The sequence below is a fragment of the Chiloscyllium plagiosum genome, unplaced genomic scaffold (assembly GCF_037043375.1).
Source record: "Chiloscyllium plagiosum isolate Xiang-an unplaced genomic scaffold, Cpla_swu_hap1 HiC_scaffold_7, whole genome shotgun sequence".
Classification (NCBI taxonomy): Eukaryota; Metazoa; Chordata; class Chondrichthyes; order Orectolobiformes; family Hemiscylliidae; genus Chiloscyllium; species Chiloscyllium plagiosum.
Genome location: NW_028270145.1, coordinates 94665478 through 94688497, shown reverse-complemented (window position 1 = coordinate 94688497; position 23020 = coordinate 94665478). Strand labels below are relative to the sequence as shown.

Below are 23020 nucleotides of genomic sequence, written 5' to 3'. Positions count from 1 at the left end.
AAGTAAATTTGCGAACAAACAGCGGAACAAGGCGGTGCAAGCAGTCGTATAAATCGCTCCGATAAAACCCATAAAACCCATCGATCGGGTTTCGCCGCTTGACTCCAGGGCACCGGGAGGTTGGGTGATCCTCCCCTCAGGGTGAGAAAAACTCGATTCCAGTCCCTTCCCCAACATTTCAGGCTGAGACACAGGGTTTCACGCTCGGCGGCGTAATCATCGGGAATGTTTCTACGTCTGAAATGATCTGAAGGGTTTCACTTTAAAAAAATTAATCGATTTTAATCGTAATCGTGTCCTTTGTATATTGCAATTCACATTTGACAACATTTTTGACATGATGTGGAGGTTGCCGGTGTTGGACTGGGGTGAACAAGGTCAGAAGTCACACAACGGCAGGTTGTAGACCGCTCTGAACGCTGGTGTCGAACGACTTCTGGCACTTTCGACAGTCTTTCTGAGTTGAAGTTGCTTCCTTGTTTCTGATCTTCGTAACAATGCTGTTAACATATTTTTCACACTTATAAATGTGTGACCAGCCGAAAATATGAGTGTTTTCTCCTTCACGTTGGGCCAAATGTACCTCTAACATTGCCTTGGGTAGGCCTGTACAAACTTGGGGTTTGGCCCTGGCCTAACTTTTCCTGTTTCTTGTGACCCACTGTTTCAATCAGAGTTCAAACATCAATACGAGTTGGCATGGCATTGACAAACTAATTACACTTAGGCGCTTCCTTTTCTCACCTCAAATTTAACCCACACTGAAAGTTGTAAACTGCTGCCAAACCAACTATATTGACATATTCCGTTGTGGAAACATGTTTATCATCTCCTATCACATTTGGTCTGCAAGAAATTCAATTAACAATTATATAAATTGATTTTACTGCCTTGTTTTGAATAGGTATGGAAGAGGATGACAGACATCTAGCTGCAGAATTTAGTATCTCACATTCTGTAAGTATGATTTGGAGATGCCAGTGCTGAACTGAGTGTACAAAGTTAAAAATCACACAATACCAGGTTATAGTCCAACAGGTTTATTTGGAAGCACTAGCTTTCAGAGCACGGCTCCTTCATCAGGTGTCCACAACCACCTGATGAAGGAGCAGAGCTCCGAAAGCTAGTGCTTTCAAATAAACCTGTTGAACTATAACCTGGTATTGTGTGATTTTTTAACTTTCTAAGTATATTAGTCAAAAGAACGTATTATGTTAAATAAAATTTTATGAACCACAGCATCTTTGGATGATTTAACCTTTTAACCTGTTTTAACCTTTTCACCATACTATAAGAAAATTAGAACTTGGAGAAAAATTACAGGCTTTGTGCTTGTGATTAACTATCTCGCCAGATTTATGGCTAGACAACACTGGTTTTATTTCTGCACCTTCCACAGTTCGATACCTGGCTTTGTATCATTTGGTATTGAGTTTAAAAGAAAGAGAGAATACCTCAGAAATAGTCCAGAGTGTTTCACATGGTCAGTTACTCAGAAATGGAATGCCTGTTTTATGTCAATGAATATGGCAGCTATTTCATCTATACAGCCTACGATGAGATGAATGTCCAGCTGATCAGTTTTGGAAGGGATGACGGGCTTGTTGTATGAAGAGCAATTAAGGAATCTGGCTCTCAACTTAGTGGAGTTTAGAAGGATGAAGGGGGATCTCATTGAAACTTACACAATATTGAGCAGCCTCGATAGCCTGAACACTGAGAAGATGTTTCCACTCGTAGGAAAGACTAGGACCCGAGGCCACTGCCTCAGACTGAAGTGAGGTGATAAATAATTTCTTCAACTGGGGATTGTGAATCTGACACAAAAAGGCTGTGGAGGCCAAGTCTCTATACAGTTAATGTATTTAAGACAGATAGATAAGTTCTTAATTGGTAAGGGGATCAAGGGTTATGGGGAGAAAGCAGGAGAATCGTTTGAGAAACATATCAGCCATGATTGAATGGTAGAGGTGACTCAATGGGCCGAACAGCCCAATTCTGCTGCCATGTCTTATGTTCATGCGGTCTTATGGTGCTGGTTACGACATTGAAAAGCTCAATACTTTTCTTAACATAGCTAACTGGGATATTTAATGTGTATTGAACACATTGACAGAACCTTGATTTAAAATTTAAAGTGTGGTGGAACTTCCAACAGTGCAGCACTCTGCCAGGGTCAAAATGAAATAGCCACTTTGATTTAGATGCTGGAACGAAGTTTGAGCTTACAACTTTCATTTTCAGAGTCAACAATTTATTTATTGAATGGAAATTGATTATAAATTGGATTAGATATGGAATTATCCATTTAAATATAACACATTCTATAAGAACACTGTCCCTATTTCTGAAGATTTAAATGATCAATGGCAATATTGCCATCTACTTTATTGAAAATGTTGTGACATTTTTTACTTTAAATCTGGAATGTCAGAAATGGAGGGCTTGGAGGCCTTCGTCGTGGCGGATTAATGTGTACAGGGTACTGGTCGGGTACGTGGAACTACAGCTACACTGGCACCATTCCCCACCTTTTCCCCTGTTACATTGATGACTGTATTGGCGCTATCTAGTGCTCGCACGAGGAGGTTGAACAGTTCATCAACTTCACTAACATCTTTCACCTTGACCTCAAGTTCACCTGGACCATTTCGGACACCTCCCTCCCCTTCCAGGACCTGTCCATCTCCATCTCTGGTTACCAACTAACCACAGATATGTACTATAAACCCATTGACTCCCACAGCTATCTGGACTACACCTCCTGATGAAGGGTTTTTGCCCGAAATGTCGATTTAAAAAAAAAAATTCTGCTCCTCGGATGCTGCCTGACCTGCTGTGCTTTTCCAGCAACTCACTCTCGACTCTACACCCCCTCCCACCCTGCCTCCTGTAAAAACACCATTCCTTATTCCCAATTCCTCCGCCTGCACTGCATCTGTTCCCAGGATGACCAATTCCACCTCAGAAAGTAACAGATCCTTCTTCAAAGACTGCAATTTACCCTTCCACGTAGTCAACGGTGCCCTCCAGCGCATCCCCTCTACCTCCCCCATCTCTGCCCTTGAACCCCACCCCTCCCTAAGTAACAAGGACAGAACCCCCACCCCACCCCACCAATCTCTGGATACATCCTCCGCCACTTCCACCACCTCCAAAGGACCTCACCACTAGAGATACATTTCCCTTCCCACCCCTATCAGCATTTGGAAGAGACCATTCCTTCTGCGACTCCCTTGTCAGATCCATGCTCCAACCTCCCCACCCCTGAGCCCACACCCCACTCCCGGCACCTTCCCCTGCCACTACAAAATCTGTGCCACCATCTTCCTCCTCACCTCCTTCCAAAACCTCAAAGAATCCTTCCAGATCCAACAGAAATTTACTTGTACTTCCACCAATGTCATCTACTGTATCCACTGCACCCAATGTGGTCTCCTCGACATCAGGGAGACAGGTTGCCAACTTGAGGATCATTTCAGAGAATATCTCTGGGACACCTGCAGCAACCAACCCCAGCGGCTGAAAACTTCAATTCCCCCTCCCACTCCACGAAGGACATGCAAGTCCTGAGCCTCCTCCATCACCAAACCCTAACCACCCGACGCCTAGGTGACGAACACCTCAACTTCTGCTTTGGGACCCTGCAACCACACGGGATTAATGTGGATTTCACCAGTTTCCTCATTTCCCCTCCTCAACCTTATCCAAGTCCTAAGCCTCCAACTCAGCACCACCCTCTTTACTTGCCCATTGTCTTTCCCATCTATCAACTCCACCCTCCTCTCCAACCATCACCTTCTCCCCCACCTTGATCTACCTAGTGCATTCTCAGTTAACTTGCCCCCAGCCCCTACCCTCTCCCATTTATCTCTCAACACCCCTCCCCTCACCTGGCACACAAGCCTCATTCCTGATGAAGGGCTTATGCTCGACTGTCCTGCTCCTCAGATACTACCTGTCTTGCTGAGCTTTTCCAGCACTACACTCTTGATATTTAATTGTTCAGTAATTATTACCATTAAGTTTTCAGAAGTATTGGTTTTCTACTGATAACATAATTGGTTCTATTTTTGTTTAAAGTATAGCCGAAAATAATTGGTTGATGAATACCCAAAAGAAAACTTATGTATTCATTTTCTCAATATACTTCTTCATCTTGTCTGTCACTAATCTTTCCCGATCGGTTTTTCAGGATTTTGAAATTATTCAAGAGAACTTGCAGAACAACATGAGCCTTTGCGAAACACTTCAGCAAGCAGAAGAAGAGTTAGAATTGTGGCAGGTACAGAATATCTTACAGCCCTTCTATGACTTGACTAACTGGTCCTATCTCGCTGTGATTCTAGATTGACCTTCATCTAATCATAAAAACAGTTTTTACTGGTGTGTCATGAGTAAGAAGAAGAGAAAACTGAGGTTCTCCTGAATAAGAATAAGACAATTAGCTGATTTTATGCATTTGTTGTGATCTTGTCATCATAGCTGATATTATGTTTCTCAGTCACGATTGCATTAAATTGTAAATTGCTCTTGTGAATTCAATTCATTGTCAAAAATTTATAAATAGAAAATTTAAGCAGGAAGAATTGAAAATTTCCAACTTGAATTGGTTGAGCTCCTTCAGTTTATTTGTGTGAGGTGATTTTGTTTGTTTAGTATTGAATGAAACCAATATGTTCTTGTGAAAACTTTTCTGAGATTATAATAAAGACAGTGTTCCTTTTGTAAAATGTAGTGCCCAATAAAGATATTTCATGCATGACACAATTTATTAATTATTAATATCTCCCAATTTAGAATCATACTGACAAGAAGGGGTTGATTCAACCCATTATGTCCCACTTTCTTACTCTTTCCACATAACCCTACAAATTGATAGGGTGAGTAGCCAAGGTCTTTTTCCCAGGATAGACGAGTCCAAAACTAGAGAGCATAGGTTTAAGGTGAGGGAGGAAAGACATAAATGGGACCTAAGGGTAATGTTTTTATGCAGAGGGTGGTGCATGTATGGAATGAGCTGCCAGTGGAAGTGGTGGAGATTGGTACAATTTGACATTTACAAGTCATTTGGATAGATACATGAATAAGAAGGGTTTTGAGGAATATGGACCAAATGGTGGCAAATGAGGGACTGAATAATTACTTTGCGTCAGTCTTCACAAATGAAGACACAAGTAATATCCCAAAAATTCAAGAGAGTGAGGGGGGGAGAGCTGAGTATGGTGGCCATCACCAAGAAGGAGGTGATAGAAAAATTGAATGACCTGAGGTGGACAAATCATCTGGACCAGATGGACTGCCCCTAAAGTTCTAAGGGAGATTGCTGAAGGGATAAAGGAGGCATTAGTCGTGATCTTTCAGGAATTGCTAGAATCAGGGAGGGTCCCAGAGGATTGGAAAATTGCTAACGTGACACCTTTTTTTAAAATTGAATGGCCTGGATGCAGTAAATATTGGGAAGATGTTTCCATTTGTTGGAAAGATTAAGACCTGAGGGCATAGCATTAGCGTAAAGGGAAGACATTTTTGAACAGAGATAAAGAGAAACCTCTTCAGCCAGAGAGTGGTGAATCTATGAAATTCATTGGCACAGAAGGTTGTGGAGGGCAGGTCATTGAGTATATTTAAAACTGAGAATCGAGGGAATCAAGGGTTTCTGAGAGAAAGGGGTTGAGAAACTTATCACCCATGATTGAATGGCGGAGCAGACTCTGGGTTGAATGGCCTAATTTCTGCTCCTGTATCTTATGGTCTTATTGTCAAATGTGACTAGATTCATTCAGGATTTCTGGTCAGCATAGACAAGTTGGATCGAGAGGTCTGTTTCCATGTGGTACAACTCTATGAATCAACCCTAAAGTATGCTTAGATTCTGTGTAACGTTATGATAAACATCATTGTTTCATGTGCTTCTACTGTTTGGCCCACTTCCTATTTTAAACTGTGGCTTGAGAGTTGTTCTAGAGCCAACATGTTTTGAAAAAAGTATTCCTGCTGCGGTTCTCTGTTCCTCAAGGTCAGGTCCCTCCAAGTTACTTCTCATGCAGTTCCTAACTCTCAGTTTCAGTGACTGCCTCCAAAATTTAATCTGAAGCATTTGCAGATAAGGAAAGTAATCAGATAATTATTTCCTGATCTTTATCTGAATTTGAGGTCTACTCAAATATCTATATACCTCTTGCACATGGCCATAACATACTTTGAGTCTACAGAATAGATAATGAAAAGATGAGACAAAGCTCAAAGGGAATAATAACTTTAGCATTGGGGGTGGGGGGGAGCGGGGGGGAGGGGGGGGGGGGGGGCGAGGGGAGGGGGTGACAAGAACTCCAATTGCAGAAAGCTGAGGGAGAAACAATTTAAATTCTATGGGTTATGCTGAGGTGATGCTACTTACCTTTAGAAAAGATTGGTATGTGGAAGAATTAGGGATTGATATACTTCAACATGGTGAACTTGTCCAATTCTCCACTATTTCTGGGAATACGTTTTGGAAGTCATTGGAAGAAATCATGCAGATATCTGCCAATGTTGACCATTTTGTCCTCTTGAGAAACTCCAGCGGATTGCGGCAACTTGTTTCAGTGTTCTTTCTTGATGGTCGACAGATGTGCAGTATTCCATTGTCCACATCTGCAAACATCAGTTATTAGCACTCTGGGAATTAGTATTGGTAACTTTTAAATGTGCACTCACTTTATTCAGGCTACATGAATAGAGTGAAATAGCCCCTTGCTCATATTTAATGAAAATCGATTGGTTCAAAAGCTGGTTTCAGCCATTTAATGGAGAACTTGTCATATGAATTCTAAACAAAAGGCTTAAATGTATGCATTTTTAAAAAATGTAGTAGATGTAGAACATTTTTTGGAGTTATATTGTGCCTTGTGCTTTTTTTTTAATAGAGTAGAATTGACAACTTAGAAAGCATAAAATCAGATTTAATCTGTGCAAAACTGGATGCAGAGGAAAAGAGGAAGAACATTTCTCATGAACTGTACAAGCTGAATAATGAGCATGAGAAGCTCCAGGGAGAGATTCAAAAGACAGAGCAGTCCTTTAAGGTAAATATCATTTTTTTTTACTTTTTGTTTATATTTTGAAGGTTTAAAGTCAATTGATGAAATTCATCATTTCAAAGACTTGCGTTATAACTCAGAGAATCCAACTGGAAAAGGAACATTGTTTATTGTTGAACACCAAAATAGAGTGACGACTTGTGGCTTTCATTGGCTTGTTTTAGCAAACCCATCCCTGGGTCTCCTTTAAACTTAATTTTTAGTATCAACCATGACCAGTAAATGTCAGTGTAGCCAAGTGGATATTTAAAATCAAAGCCCATTACAGGCGATGCAAATCATCAAAAGTGAGGGAGGGGTTGGCAGAGCAGGAAAGGGCTAAATCAAAATGGAGTTGGAGGGGGAAATAAAGCACTGTATTCCCCACTGGCATCGAGCGTGTTTCTGGATGCTTCATGCTCCGTTTCTAAGGATGCCTGAGCATGAACATAATTGCAGAAGACTGGCAGGCAGTTGGCAGAGATGACCCCCTCCACACACTGCTTCCTGGATTTGTTTACTGCCAGCCTGGTAGGCCCCGGAGTAGCCCTGAAGAAGGGCTTATGCCCGAAACGTCGATTCTCCTGTTCCCTGGATGCTGCCTGACCTGCTGCGCTTTTCCAGCAACACATTTTCAGCTCTGATCTCTAGCATCTACAGACCTCACTTTCTCCCAGGAGTAGATCTGCCTATTCTTCTCCACCCTCGATATCCAATCAGGAGCATGGGGCTGAAGTGCATCCAAAAACTCTACAAAACATTTTTCAAAAATCTAAAAAAAATCTAAAAAATATATATTTTGTTCACTGACTCCAATTAATAAACATTTGGACTGGGAAAGATAACTTCACCACAGTCCCAGACAGCTGCTCTCTAATTAGATGGTAACAACTGGTGTTGGGTTTAATCTGAGGATCATCATGCTTCAGGAGAAAGTGAGGTCTGCAGATGCTGGAGATCAGAGATGGAAATGTGTTGCTGGAAAAGCGCAGCAGGTCAGGCAGCATCTAGGGAACAGGAGAATCGACGTTTCGGGCATTAGCCCTTCTTCAGGAAGGGCTAATGCCCGAAACGTCGATCATCATGCTTCAGGCAAGGGGTGAGGTTAAGAGGGCAGAACCTTCATCGTAATCCCAACCAGTGTGACAGCTGAACCCAATGCTGTTAGCATCACTCAGTACCACAAATCAATCAACTGAATTAATTGAGCTAACCAGCTCTCACAGAGATGACTGGTTGTGAGTTTAACCTGAAGGTCCCCTTGGGTAAAGGGCAGTGTTTGGCAGAGACCTTCATGGTAACCCCAGCAATTGCAGGCACTGATGGAGTACAAGGTTAACAATTCCTTAAGGAATAGCTACTGAGCATGTACAAAGGAAATGTTGTCATAGTGACATGAGATCACATGGAACTGGAGCCGGAGACAAGAGGGTTCCAGAAGATATCTCTCTTACCATCGCTTATATGATGGTGTAGTCATGTTTAGTAAAACTTGTTATTGCTTACTCACATGAATATGGATCTGTTCCCACTAACTGATAGCAACTGTGATTAACTGGAGTCAAGTGGCTCAAACAACTTTAAGTGAAGCCTAGTAATGTCACAGTACATTGGGCAAGGGACTTTAAACCAACCGAAGCATCAGACCAGTCTGACAGCCAACACAGACAGCACTGTGGAAAACCTGAGCTTGAAGTGTGTGAGCAATTAATTCTACCCTAGCATGCCTAAAAATCTTCTAGATGATCCAGGAGCTCAGACAGTCAGAACAACACAGAGGGCGCAGAACCATGACAGTACTACATCTGACATACAGAAAAGGCATAAACCCTCAATTAAAAGTGTCCTGACATTACACAAAGAAGGTCCACAAACAGGAAGACAGTCTCACCAGACTGCAGAATGCCATGGTTATGTACTCTTTTCATTATAGAATTCCATATTCAGAAAATACAAGGCAGCCAATTTTAAAAGCGACTGATACACTTAATGTTTTCTCCTGGGACATTCATAGACCAGGAGAGTCAAGATTGGAGTGTGAACATTGCCGTGAACAGCCAACATACACATTTTAACTGGCTATCAGCTGTGAACGATATTCTATCATCCTTAATTAGCTGAGGGTGTTTACCCTACAATCTTTATCTGTCTAACTGCATAGCTAGGTTGAACAAGGTCAAAGACTAGCTCCAGGCAACCTAACAACACAAAGACAAGGAAATTGTTAAAACACAGTCTTTTATCTGTGACCAGCAGGAGAGCCTACATAGCTCTTAAACACTTCCTCAAAGTAAATGCAGTGGTCAGTTGCAAATGAGTTCAAACAACAATTTCCAAAACTCTTTAAAGGCTTGGGTATACGGAACATAGCATTTCACATCATACTGATAGCAGGTGCTGATCATATCTGTTTGTTCACATCCTGGAAGGTTCTACACTAGTTAACGGTAAGAGAGGATGATTTGGAGATGCAGGTGTTGGACTGGGGTGTACAAAGTTAAAAATCATACAACACCAGGTTATAGTCCAACAGGTTTAATTGGAAGCACTCTAGCTTTCAGAGCGTCGCTCCTTCGAAAGCTAGTGTGCTTCCAATTTAACCTGTTGGACTATAATCTGGTGTTGTGTGATTTTTAACTTGGTAAGAGAGGAGATTGAGATGATGCACTAAAAAGATATTTTTTCAAAAGTCAAATAGCTGACTGCATGGTGTGCTGTGATGCTGCCTGTTCCTAAATGAAGTATATCAATGAAGATTTGTGTCAACTGAACATATTTTAAACAAAGAGATAGAATTTGGAATGCAAGTGAATGTCTGAAACGTTCAAAGTGCATAATCTTCACTAAGCTGGATGTGAACTTTTGCTAACTTCTCTTTGAGGACTCCACACTGTTGATCATGTTTATAACACCATCTGACATTAATGTTTTTAACTGTCTACCCTTTAGCATCACATTCAGACCCGAAGCTTTACAGACAATGACATCTAACATGTTGGAAGACATTCTCATCCATGGTTCACTAAAGCCCAACATGATGACAATGTAGGAAAGTTTTGACAGTATTAGAGGATTCTGGTTTCACCCTTAATAATAAGTGTGAATTCTCAAAGCTGACAATTTTGGGCCACATTGTTCAGACAACAGAGATGACAGCAGCCATTAGACCACTTCCACTGGCAGGAATATTACAGGACTCCAACAATATATGGGAATGGTTAACAAGTTGTGAAAATACTTACCAAAAATTAGCCCAAGTTAATGAGTCCTATGAGGCAACATTTGAAGCAAGGCCCAAAGTAGTGTTGAATTGAGTGTCAACTACAGTGTTTGACTGAATCAAACTCATATTAGTTTTGTCCAAGATCCTTGTACATTATGATCCTGACCTTTCAAATACAATAACATCGATGTATCATCCATAACTCATTTTAGGAGCAATCTTATATCAATGATGGCATCAGGCAGGCTAGTATGATTCCAAAGCTCTTATTGGCTCAGATAACACAATACCTATTAATCTTCTCTCATCTGAGGATAGACCTGATCGTACTGCAGACAACACATTCAAATCAGCAAGCCACCTAGATGCACAAGGCCAGCAAATGCAGAATACGACCTGCAGATTTCTGTCTAAGCCATGCACCATCCTGATTCGGAACTGTATTGCCAGTCTCTCACTGTTGTTGGGTCTAAAGCTTGAACTCCTCCTCAGTAACAATTGGGTATATCTAAAGCAAATGGACTGCAGTGATACAAAAGGCACCACCGTCTTCTCAAGGACTGTTATGAAGGCCAGTGCATGTTGGCATTGCCAGTAACAGCACTTGCTTCCCAGAAATGAATAAAAGTCTAAGCACAGAAATAGAAATCCTAATGGCAAAGAATCAACTTTTCTGTAATATGTTTTTCAAACTTTATTGAACATTCCCAGAATTTTAAAATAATATATTCATGGATTTAATTTCAACTGGTCAAGCTGTAAGTGTTGCACCTTTTGGGTATAAGGCTTAACTCATCCAGAATGTACCTGAGTAAGAGAAAAAGCTACACTTTTGTCAGTGACTTTTAGAAGAGATACAGTTATGAGCAGAATTAGGCCATCCAGCCCCTTAAGCATACTTCATCATTCAATAAGATCAAGATTGCTCTGTTTGTATTCTAAATACCACATGTCCATCTTTGATAACCTTTGGTTTTCTTGCCTAACAAGAACCTATCTACAGTAGCATTAAACAAAGTACTCTGGATGCTGGAAATCTGAAATACCAGAATACCAGCAATACCAGAAATTGCTGGAGAGACTGAGCAGCTCTGGCAGCATCTGTAGAGAGAAAACAGTTAATTTTTCAGGTCTAGTCACCCTTCTTCAGAACCGAATCTATCTACTTCTGATTTAAAAGTATTGAGATCCTACATGCACTGCCTTTTGAGGTGTAGAGTTCCAAAGTGATACAACTTTTTTGAGAGAAAATAAAATGCCTTCAGCTCTGTTCTAAAAGGGCAACCCAGAGTTTTATAATGGTGTCTCCTATTTATAGACAGACTCACAAGAGGAAAAATCCTTTCAGCATTCTCCTTGCCACAAGAGTTTTCACGATCTTGCTCGGTTGGCGGGATGGTTGTTGTAGTGGCCCCAACAATATGGGTTCAATTCCTGCTGAGGTGACCATGAAGGGCTCTCCTCCTCAAGCTCTTCCCTCACCTGAGGCCTGATGACCTTCAAGGATCTTGGAAAAAACTAATATGAGTTTGATTCAGTCAAACACTGTAGTTGACACTCACGCTAAAACTACCATCAGTCACCTCTTTCTCTTTCCAGTCAGAAAGCAATCCTATGGTCTGGCAACTTTAGGCTTTAATCAAGTCAGTCCACATTCTTCTGAACTTAAGTTAAAACATGCTCAGCCTGTCCAGCTTTGCTGATAAAACAACTTCATTCTGGCTATCAATGTAGTAAACCTCCTTTGAATCACTTCCAGTAGATTTACATTCCTCCTTTAATAAGAAGTCCAAAGCCACTAACAGATCAATTTTAGGTAATGGTAGAGATTTTTTTATTGTGAATGTTGAATCTGTGTATCACTATTTTGAAAACAGATTTAATTGCAAGTTATCTGAAGCATGTTTCTTCCCATAGGAGAAGCTCTTTGATAAAGAGACTGAATGTGAACAACTAAAAGAACGACTGATTGAACTTGAAAAACAACTCCGAATTAAGCAAGAGGAATGTGGCCTACTACATACTAAATTCAAGGTAACCGTTAAGAGTTGTGTCATCAAGAAAATTGCATCCTTGCTGCTCATTAAATCCTGCTTTCTTTTTAAATAGATGTAAGTACACCTTGTCATTTTTCATTTGTCTGAGACTGATTGGATAATGATTGCTGGAGTTACTAAAGATTACATAGGACATTCAGCACCAAATCAGGTATTTCAGCCTAATCAGTCCATTAATGCTCCTCTTGAGCCATCTCCTATTCTTTCTTCATCTAACAATATCTCCATTAACTGGAATCCCTTCCAGATCTTATTCTTAACTAGCCTCTACTTGAATTATCTATGGTATTCACATTAGCCATTCCCTGTAGTATTCACGACAATCTAAATAAATAAGGTTCTTATGAATTTTTTTTAGTTTCTTAATGAGGATATGAATTCAATGGCCTCTTCTTTATAGTTGCAAGAATCCATTCTCTTTATTTAATAAAAACCTTTTGTTCTTTTAAACAACTGTATTAGGTCACCCCATCAGGCTCCTTTTTTAATGGAGAAAGTTTCCAGAATTTTTGCAGCTCAGAAAGAGGCCATTTGGCCCATTGTGTCTGCACTGGCTCTCTGAATGAGCAATTCAATTGGTACCATTTCCCCTGCTTTCACCCTACACACTCCTTCTTTCGAATAACAGTCAAATTCCCATTTGAAAATTTCAACTGAACCTCCCACCACCATGTTCACAGGCAGTGAATTCCAGAACATAGCCATTTATTGCATGATTTTTTGCTGTTTTTGCTTCAGTTATTAATTATTTAAAATCTGTACCCTCTTGTTCTCAATCCTTTCACAAGTAGGAAACTTTTTGTCCATCACTATTCTGTCCAGATTCCCTCTTGAATTTGAAAGCTTCCATCATATCTCCTCCTAGTTTTACTTTTTCCAAGACAGACTTAAGTTCTCCAAAGTATGGAATCATTCTCGTGAATCTATTTTGGACTCTGTCCAGTGTCTTCATATCTTTCCTTAAGTGTGTGAATGCAGGAAATGTATTCAATACTCCAGTTGAGGCTGTACTAGTGTCTTATACAAGTTTAGTTTAACTTCTTTGCTCCTATACTCTATTAATGACCTTATTAATAAAGCCAAAGACACCGAACGATTTATGAACTGGTCTCTCACTTTGTCTTACCACCTTCAATGACATAGGCACTATCAAACCAGGTCCCTCTGTTCCTGCATCCTCAAAACAATTGTATCCTTTCTATTGTTTCCCATGTTCTTCTTACCAATATGAATCACTTGGTGGATTGTTCGTCCTTTCCTGATAGGTTTACTCTCCACATTTCTGGTACTGCCCTTGTAAACACTTCTCTTTCACTTGCTCCATTGCTCTGTATCCTTTTTTATAATGTGCTGATCAAAACCATACACAGTACTCCAGGTGGGACACGATCAAGATTGAATACAGAGCTTGCAAAACTTCTGTACTTTTCATTGAAGCTGTCTACTTTTCCCTGCTGAACATTTTGAACTAACATTTGAATTTTAGCAAACAGAGGTGAGTGGAGGAGATTTTATTGTGATGGAATCTGTGTCATCTTTTTGCCCTTCTATTTTCTCCCTTTTCTGTTAGCTCATTTAAGTGTATGCAGCTGATAATTCCCACCTTGGTTTTATATAAATGAAAACAAAGTCACTACCCAATGTTTGTGGTTACATACAAACTAGAGAAACCTGATCAGACCAGCTTTACAGATGAAGTCTTGTGCCTCAGTGGTAACGTTCCTTCCTTTCGGGCAGAAGCTCTAAATTGAAGTGCCAGCTACGGACTTGATGTCTTGTGTTTTAATATGGATAAAAGGTTGGTTATCAGTCTGTAAGTCCATCCAATAAACCTATGGCAAGTGGTCAGACTAGGAGAGTTTCCTGGATAGCCTGAACTGTGTGGTAGCAGTTCTCTCCATGTATTCAAAGGCCAGATTAAAAGACCATAGGTTATTGCCATGAGTGGGCATGTTCCTTTTTCCAAGGAAATACTTCACACACATCCATTTTACTTAAAGTATCCCAGTTTGTTTTCACGGACCTTAAACATACATTCAGGCCCTCATTCACATATGCATGAGGACTAACTACCGTTTTAGGGTGACCACCAACAAAATGTTTTTGCTTGGGTCATTTTGTGATGCAGAACACTGGTCCTTGAAATTGTGCTGATTTTGAGTTCATTTTATATCAGTGAAACAAATCTAACTGGGTCAACTTTCTCGCCCCCCCATCTACATGGATGTAAACATTCTTGTCTTTCTTTACGTACAAAACAGTTTAAACCTGGAACTGCTGGAGAAGTTTATTTTAATCTTCTTTAAACCTTTAGGAATCTAATTGTCAATCTGGTCTTTGTTCTGTACAGATTAAGGCAACTTTGCCTGAGAAGAATATTAGATTCACCAAACTCAAAGAAAGTGTGCCAACAGCTGAAGAGGGAGAAGACTTTTTGAAGATCAAGTGCTGCTATGTCATCTTACCTAAAGTATCACTGGCTCTTCAGAATGGACAAGCCTTAATCACTTTTGAAAATAAACAAGGTAATTAGCTACCCTTAATATAAGACTACAAGATTCTGGGAGTTCTCAGTTATCCTTTCACAGTATGCAAAAATGACATTCCTGCTCTAAAAGGACATGGACCTCATTTTATTTAGAGAAATGTAAATCATTATATAATGGGTTTGCTGCACTGGAGAGAACGTGACGCAGTAATAATGTCACTGGACAAGTAGGAGAAAGTGAGGACTGCAGATGGTTCTGATTCTCCTGCTCCTCGGATGCTGCCTGACCTGCTGTGCTTTTCCAGCACCAGACTGTCACTGGATAAGTAGTCTTAGTAGGGCTAGGGTTCAAAACCATGGCAATTGGTAGCATTTAACTTCAGTGAATTAACAAATCTAGAATAGGAAGCAACTCATCAGTAAAGATGAGCATGAAATGGTTAGGATTATCAAAACCTATCTGGTTCACTAATGACTTTATAGAAGGAAATCTGGTGCCCAACATTCATCTCGTCTTTACACAACTCCAGACACACAGCAATGTGGTTGACTCTTAAATGCCCTCTGAAATAGACCAGCAAGCCACTCAGTTCAAGGTGAGTTGGGGATGGGTGCCAAATGCTGGCCTTGCCTAGCTCAGTTCGCCGGGCGGCTGTTGAGTGATGCTAGCGACATGGGTTCAATTCTAGCACTGGCTGAGGTTACTATGAAGGTCTCACCTTCTCAACCTCTTCCCCTCATCTGAGGCATGGTGACCCTCAGGTTTATGTCACTGACAGTCATCTCTTTCTAATGAGAAAGCAACCTATGGGAGTATGATGACTTTACGTTACCTTTTTAAAGGCACAGATAGATTGATTTTTGAACAATAAGAAAATTAAGGGTTCTGGTTAGAGGGCAGATAAGTGGAGCTGAGTCCACAAAAGGATCAGCCATGATCTTATTGAATGGCAGAGTAGGTTTGACAGGCCAGACCGCCTACTCCTGCTCCTATTTCTTATTTTCTTATAGGTGTCTAATCTTATCTCTTCACTCCTTTTTGAAGTTGCTGAAATGATATCTTCCCATTTAATTCTCTCTAATTTTTTTTTTAATCTTACACTTAAAGTTGCTAATACAATTCTGAAAATACCCAAACATCACATAAACCTGGATCCTGGGAAACTAGATGTGAAGTTTCATCCTGTCAAACTGGGCACAGCAAGGAAGTTTGAGGTAAATGCATGTAAAGCAATGTCAGAATATTGCCGATTGAATTGTACTGAAATATTCTCAGAATTTTAGGTCTTCTCTTATCGAACTATTCTCTATTGTCTGTTATAAGGTCAGTACATATATAACGAATAAAATCAATTGCTTCAGACATGTGTTCATTGATTTCTCATGCATTCAGAGCAAGGATAGATAATTTATGCACCTCTTTGACTCAAAGTTTTACTTAAAATATCTTTATAATACTTTCAGGTACATGTTGACATCTGCAGGAAGACGGTTAAAGTTTCCCAAATTCCAGAGAACCTTCCCGAAGAACAGATGAGAGACAAGTTGGAAATTAGCTTTTCAAAGCCCAGTTTAGGTGGAGGGGAGGTGGAGAATGTAAGTTATGATCGTAATACTGGAACTGCCCTGGTCACCTTTGTTGAGAAAGGAAGTAAGTGAAATATTTTCCCTTTCACTACAATTGTCGATTGGATGTGTGAGAGAGAAAGGCCCTAAAGCAATTCAATTTGCTGTTATTGAGGATAAAAACAGGGAGAGGTGAAGAGAGAGTCAGAGCATATCTTTAATATAGAATTACTTGCCAAGGTCATGAAGTCACATGATGTAATAGAAATATAAAAAGTAGGGGCAGGAGTAGGCCATTCAATATGCTCACGGTTGATCATCCAGCTCAGTACCCTGTTCCCACTCTCTCCTTTGTTCCTTTTAGCTGTAAGAACTATAGCCAACTCCTTGAAGACATTCAGTGCTTTGGCCCCGACCACTTTCTGTGACTGACTCACCACTCTCTGGATGAAGACATCTCTCCTTATCGCAGTCCTAAATAGTCTACCCTTAGACTGTAACCCCTGGTTCTGGACTCCCAAGTGTTCAGGAAAATCCTTCCTGCATTTAGCCTGTTAGAATTTTAAAGGTTTCTATGAGATCCTTTCTCATTCTTATGAACTCCAGTGAATATAGTTCTAACTGAATCAGTCTCTCTTCATATGGTTTTCCTGCCATCCCAGGATTATTGATCACACAAGACAATAAGTCTCAGTTGATTACTTTCCAGCACAACCAGAAATGACTCAGGGAAAATCCAAATAATGGGGGATTTTAGAAACCATAGTTTTAAAGTCCTTCCAAAAATGCTACATTTACCATATGGATTGTCTTAAAATACTTTTATGCTGTATACCAGAATGCTATATCTATTTAGTTTGCATCTGAAATGAATTAAAGTCTTCTCTGACCATCTCCTGAGAGAGTTCTGCTCCATAGATTGACCACCCACTAGTCAGTGGACACAGATTTAATTCACTGGAAATCTACTTACTTAGAATTAAGTTGAGCCTGTTGTGACTGTGTGTTTATTCAAACACAAACTATATATGCTGGTTCTGCAGTTTCAGGACAATTTAAGATAATCTCTTATAACCTGCATTATCTACTCTCTCCAAAATCTTATAAAGTTAAAAGCAGCAATCATCCTGTCCCTCAACTGCTCTACCAGGTCTGACTTAAACATTTCTGATCTCAAGCTTCCCAGTAGTAGAGTTAACTGGACAGATCAGTGATAATTATTAATGGAAGATCCCAGGAGCCTTTTTCTTTCCAATTTCGTGTCCTCATCCTATATTTGGCGAATAGTTCAAAAGCGACATTTGTAATTGGGCCCAGGGAATCACAGGATAGTCCTCATGTGTTAAACAGTAAATGTGTTAATAGAACTGATATCAAGAACAGTGTTCCCCCACCACGAGCTTTGACTTGAGTCTAATAGAAACACAGTGAGGATCTTCCCTTCTTGGGAAACAGTTGAGAAGGTGGAAAATATTTGAGTAGGTTTGCGCCAGGAAGCTGTAGCGTTCTATCCCAGGAATTAACTTCTCGACCTTCATTGCAAAGATTGAGTAGTGACCATTTAGAGGACTTAGCACTAGCCGCACAAGGATGGCACTGTGGCTCAGTGGTTAGCTCATAGTGCCAGGGACCCAAGTTTGATTCCAGCCTTGGGTGATTGTCTGTGTGGGGCTTGCATGTTTTCCCCGTGTCTGCATGGGTTTTCTCCAGGTGCTCCAGTTTCCTCCTACAGTCCAAAGATGTGCAGGTTAGGTGGATTGACCATGCTAATTTGTCCTGTACTGGAAATGTGTTGCTGGAAAAGCGCAGCAGGTAGGGCACCATCCAGGGAACAGGAGAATCGACGTTTCGGGCATAAGTCCTTCTTCAGGAATCGGTGGGTTAGCCATGGTAAATACAGGGGTATGGAGATAGGGTGGGAGGGGGGGGCTATGGGATGCTGTTCAGTGAGTCGGTGCAGACTTGATGGGCTGAAAGGTGTCTATCTGTACTCTAGGATTCTATGATCAACCTCACTGCAGGCAGCCCTTTTGGCAGAGCCATTGAAAACCATCTCTCTGTCCTTGCTGCTAAAGGCATTCCCCCTGCAATTCCAAAAAGTCAGCTACTTTTCCCTCTGCTCCCAGAATTCCATGTTGTGCCAACAGCAGCCATGGCCTCTAAAGTGGTGTGAAGGCTGATTGTAGCTGTTGGTTTCTCATTGGCTGACAGTTATAGGCAGAGCAGGACATCGCTGTTTTAGGGAAGTGATCTCAGCAAAAGCCCAACTAATGGTGAAGACACATACAGAGGATGCTGGACATCTAAAGTAAAAATAGGAAATTGTTGGAAAAGCAGCAAATACGGAGAGAGAGAGAGAGAAGAGTTTGTGAGCTTAATTCTTAGTGTGTAGTAAGGCCAGAAGAATTGAAGATCCCAACAAGGCTGAAGATGACAAAGTCCTGCCAAGCTTAAAGCAGAAAATCGCTGTCCTTTCTTGAATTTATTTCATGCCTGCCAAACTGAACATCAGTGACAGGAGACTGCAGCAAGGGAACCATGTGGATGTTCATAGAAACAGAGAAGGATTCACAACATGGAAGCTCTTTGTGTCTATGCTGATTCCTGGCAATCAGATGAAGGAAGCTGAGTGATATTCCCACCACCACTGATGTTTTACCAGTGGCACACTAGTGATGGATGGCTGCAGCTTACAAGCAAAGTGAGGACTTTATGTGGCCAATTATGGGCCATCTTTAAGGTCATCTTCCCACTGCCATTGTGATTGTACAGGAGGATATACCCCACCGGCATGTAGGGGTTAAATGCTGACAGCATCCTTCATGGGAACGTCCTCCTTATTGGCCATCCTATGACACATGGAGGGTTCACCTAGTAGTAAAGACCAAACCCATAGTAAACCCACCCCCCACCTCTGCCCTTATCAACCAGTAAACCCCAACCCTTCACATTGATGGGGTCTATCTGAATAGCCTCAGTGATCCTGACCCCACCAGCTTTAGCTCTGCCCCTGGTTAGGTGAATTAGCAGTGGTCAACAATTGTCCAGCAGGCTATAGGAAGCAATGCCTCACCCTTTTGAAAGGACAAGATCCCTCTCGTCAAGTAGTTAATTGTTCAATGGACGTATAATCCAGATGTCACTTTTGGAAACAGCAGAGGCAGTCTCATTGATGCTGCTGTAGAGTCTTAGAAAATCATGAGGGGCATACATAAGGTGAATATCAAAGGTCTTTTCCGGACGGTAGGGGAATTTAAACTAGAGGGCTTAGGTTTAAAGTGAGAGGGGAAAGGTTTAAAAGGGACTTGAGAGGCAACTTATTCACATAGAAGGTGATTTATATCTGGAATGTACTGCCAGAGGAAGTGATGGAGGCCGGTACAATTACATTTAAAAGTCATTTGGACAGGTACATGAATAGGAAAAGTTTAGAGGGATATGGGCCAAACGCAGGCAAATGGGATTAGTTTAATTTGGAAAACCTGATTGGCCTAGACAGGTTGGACCAAAATCACAATCTCACGCATTGCCACTATTTCCATCGATATGGATATCAAACTAAATATTGGATAGTTCTTTTCTTTGGGAGCAATTGTAAGTTTCTAAGTATGCGCTGAAGCTTTGTGTGAATTTGGCCACCCCTGTGTCACGTATTAATGTTGAAGAATTCCTCATATCTTGGATTTTTCTTTTAGCTGCCCAGCGTGTTGTGGAAAAGAAGAAATTCACAATTATCCTAAATGAGAAAAAATCCTGTTCAGTGTCTGTTGAATCTGTGCAGGATTATTCATTAGAGAAGTTTCAGGTGAGTATGTTGTCACCTCACTAAGGTACATGTACAAAAACTGTATCTGTAAAAATTGAAGTGTGATGAACCGAAGACTCAGAAAATTGTTTGCAGAACAGTTAATCCTTGTAGTCTAAAAATGTACCCAGCTTTAATTTATTAGTGAGCAATGTATTCTGCAATAAAAGCACCAATAACTGGGATTTATGTAGTGCCTTTAATACAGTGCACTCTCCCAATGTGGGAGAGGGGGCTATCCCATTGGGGGGGGAGGGGGGTATACTGGTGGCTTAGTGGTTACCACTGCTGCCTACCAGTGACAGGGACCTGGGTTCAATCCCAATCTTGGATAACTGTGTGGAATTTGCAGATTCTCCCCGTGTCTGCATGGGTTTCCTTTGGGTGATCCAGTTTTCTCCCACAGTCCAAAAATGAGCAGGTTAGGTGGATTGGCCATGCTAAATTGCCCATAGTCTCCAGGGATGTGCAGGCTAGGTCGAAAAACTGACTGTGAATGTGCAGGCTTCAGTCAGAATCTGGACTTTATTAACATTATTATGTCTGGAGTGTTACCCCAATAGTTTTAAACATTGTAGTGACAACCTCATCCTTCCAATTTTCTTTCAGACATTTAATGGAATTTGCAAGCGAACTGTGATGATATCAGATATCAAGAATGCCATGGAAGAGGAAGAATTACAGGACAAGCTTGAAATTCATTTTCAGAAACCAAGCAACCATGGTGGTGAAGTTGAGAACATAAAATATGTCCCACAAAATCAATATCTAACAGTGTACTTTGAAGAAGATGAGGAAGCTATCCAGCCATTTGGTTTCAGTCCCTGAGCTGCATGTTCTTTTAAAGGCCACATTTCTCTTTCTGTATGTTGAAATATTTTATTTTTGTCACTTCTGGCAGGACATTTTATTCATGGTCCAATAAAAGCTATGATTATTGCTATCATTATTTTTGCTTATGTATGTATATTTAGTTTAATCACTGCACGGAGATGTTTTGTATTCTGTATAAAACCATTCTGTTTGTGCTTCTACCTGTCATGTACAAAGAGTAATAATGCCTTTTCATACCCTTTCCTCTTTACATTGGCAAAAAATACATAATTTGCAAAATGCTATGAGAAAATCATTGTGCATAAAGTTAATAGGCAAATAAAGAAATGAAAAGTACTGTTCTTATGTGTCTTTACTCTGGAGAATAAACTTAACCAGAGTTTCTTTTTAAAAGTGAAACCAATATAATAAGAAATATTTAGAAGTGCAATTTAATTTTAAACAACACCTTGTGATTTTGTGCTCTGAAATCTTATGTGAATGGTAATTAGTTGTGGAGGAAAGATGCGGCTATGATACAATCGCCCTGTTTGATAGGGAGGCTCTTTAACTTGCAACCAATTGATGATTTGGAGATGCCGGTGTTGGACTTGGGTGTACAAAGTTACAAATCACACAACACCAGGTTATAGTCCAACAGGTTTAATTGGAAGCACACTAGCTTTCGGTGCGCCGCTCCTTCATCAGGTGGTTGTGGAGTGCACAATTGTAAAAGACAGAATTTATAGCAAAAGTTTACAGTGGGATGAAATTATACATTGAAAAATATCTCAATTGTTTGTTAAGTCTCCCATCTGTTAGAATGACCATGATAGTTTCACTTCTTTCAAATGTAAATCACAAAACTTTTTTAAAAAGTTACATTCTCAGGTTAACTGTAACAATTGGTGTCAGCGCAGATAAGATGTTGAGATATTGAAGGTGTTAGCCCCCTGTATTCCCTGTCTGTGCCATAATGTTTAGACTGATTCTAATCTAAAATGTGAGTTAACTGCATGGATTCATGCAGTTTTTGAGAAAGTATAATGTAACTCTGCAAGTACAAATTCACCCCACAAACGTATGTGTGTTTGTGTGTGAATGTGTCTCTGGGGTGGGGGTTACTTAGTGTGAGAGAGAGTGTATATATGTGTGTGTGTGAGTGTAAAGTGGTCTAAGTCTGAGAGGATGCTTGTGTGAGTGTGTCTGGGTTGGGGGGTTGTGAGTGTGAGAGTGTATATGTGTGTGTGTGTAAAGTGTCTAAGTCAGAGGGTGTGTGTGCACGTGCGTAGGAGTGCCTGTATGTATGTATAGTGCAATGATAGTCACCTGTAATGTGACATGAACCCAAGGTCCCGGTTGAGGCCCTCCCTCTGGGTATGGAACTTAGCTATCAGCCTCTGCTCGGCCACTTTTCACTGCTGCCTGTCCCGAAGTCAGCCTTGGAGGATGGTCACCCGAAGGTCCGAGGTCGAATGTCCTGGACCGCTGAAGTGTTCTCCCACTGGGAGGGAGCACTCCTGTCTGTTGATTGTTGTGCGGTGCCCATTCATCCGTTGCTGTAGCCTTTGCTCGGCTTCACCAATGTACTATGCCTCAGGGGACCCTTGCCTGCAGTGTATGAGGTAAGATCTGGCCAAGACCTTCCCCACACCTCCACTGCTAGGCTTTAAACAACCGCAATACCTCAAACAGATCGTTGTTCATAGCAAACTGCCCGACTTTCAGGATAGGTGCTGCAAGACGTGTCCAAGTGTGGACATAGATATCGCCATTACGCATGGGGACACCTCCCACCATGTACGTGGCAGGTACTCATGCAACTCAGCCAATGTTGTCTATCTCATACACTGCAGGCAAGGATGCCCTGAGGCATGGTACATTGGGGAAACTGAACAGAGGCTATGGCAACGGATGATTGGGCACCGCACAACAATCAACAGACAGGAGTGCTCCCTCCCAGTTGGGGAACACTTCAGCGGTCCAGGACATTTGACCCCGGACCTT

At 41.0% G+C, this 23020-nt stretch overlaps 1 protein-coding gene across 2 annotated transcripts; it reads left to right on the top strand.

Moving 5' to 3' along the window:
- On the top strand, positions 1-21370 carry nmi (N-myc (and STAT) interactor). Of its 2 annotated transcripts, none has more exons than XM_043694149.2 (10): positions 1-141; positions 905-957; positions 4196-4285; positions 6909-7067; positions 12202-12318; positions 14692-14866; positions 15938-16044; positions 16294-16480; positions 20091-20200; positions 20810-21370. In XM_043694149.2, exons 2-10 carry the CDS (start codon positions 907-909, stop codon positions 21026-21028), a joined length of 1215 nt encoding a protein of 404 aa, XP_043550084.2. In that variant the 5' UTR covers positions 1-141; positions 905-906; the 3' UTR covers positions 21029-21370. The 2 variants fall into 2 exon arrangements, with proteins under 2 accessions (XP_043550084.2, XP_087845390.1); XM_087989264.1 differs by lacking the exon at positions 1-141 and adding an exon at positions 269-287.
- The last annotated feature ends 1650 nt before the right edge of the window (positions 21371-23020 follow it).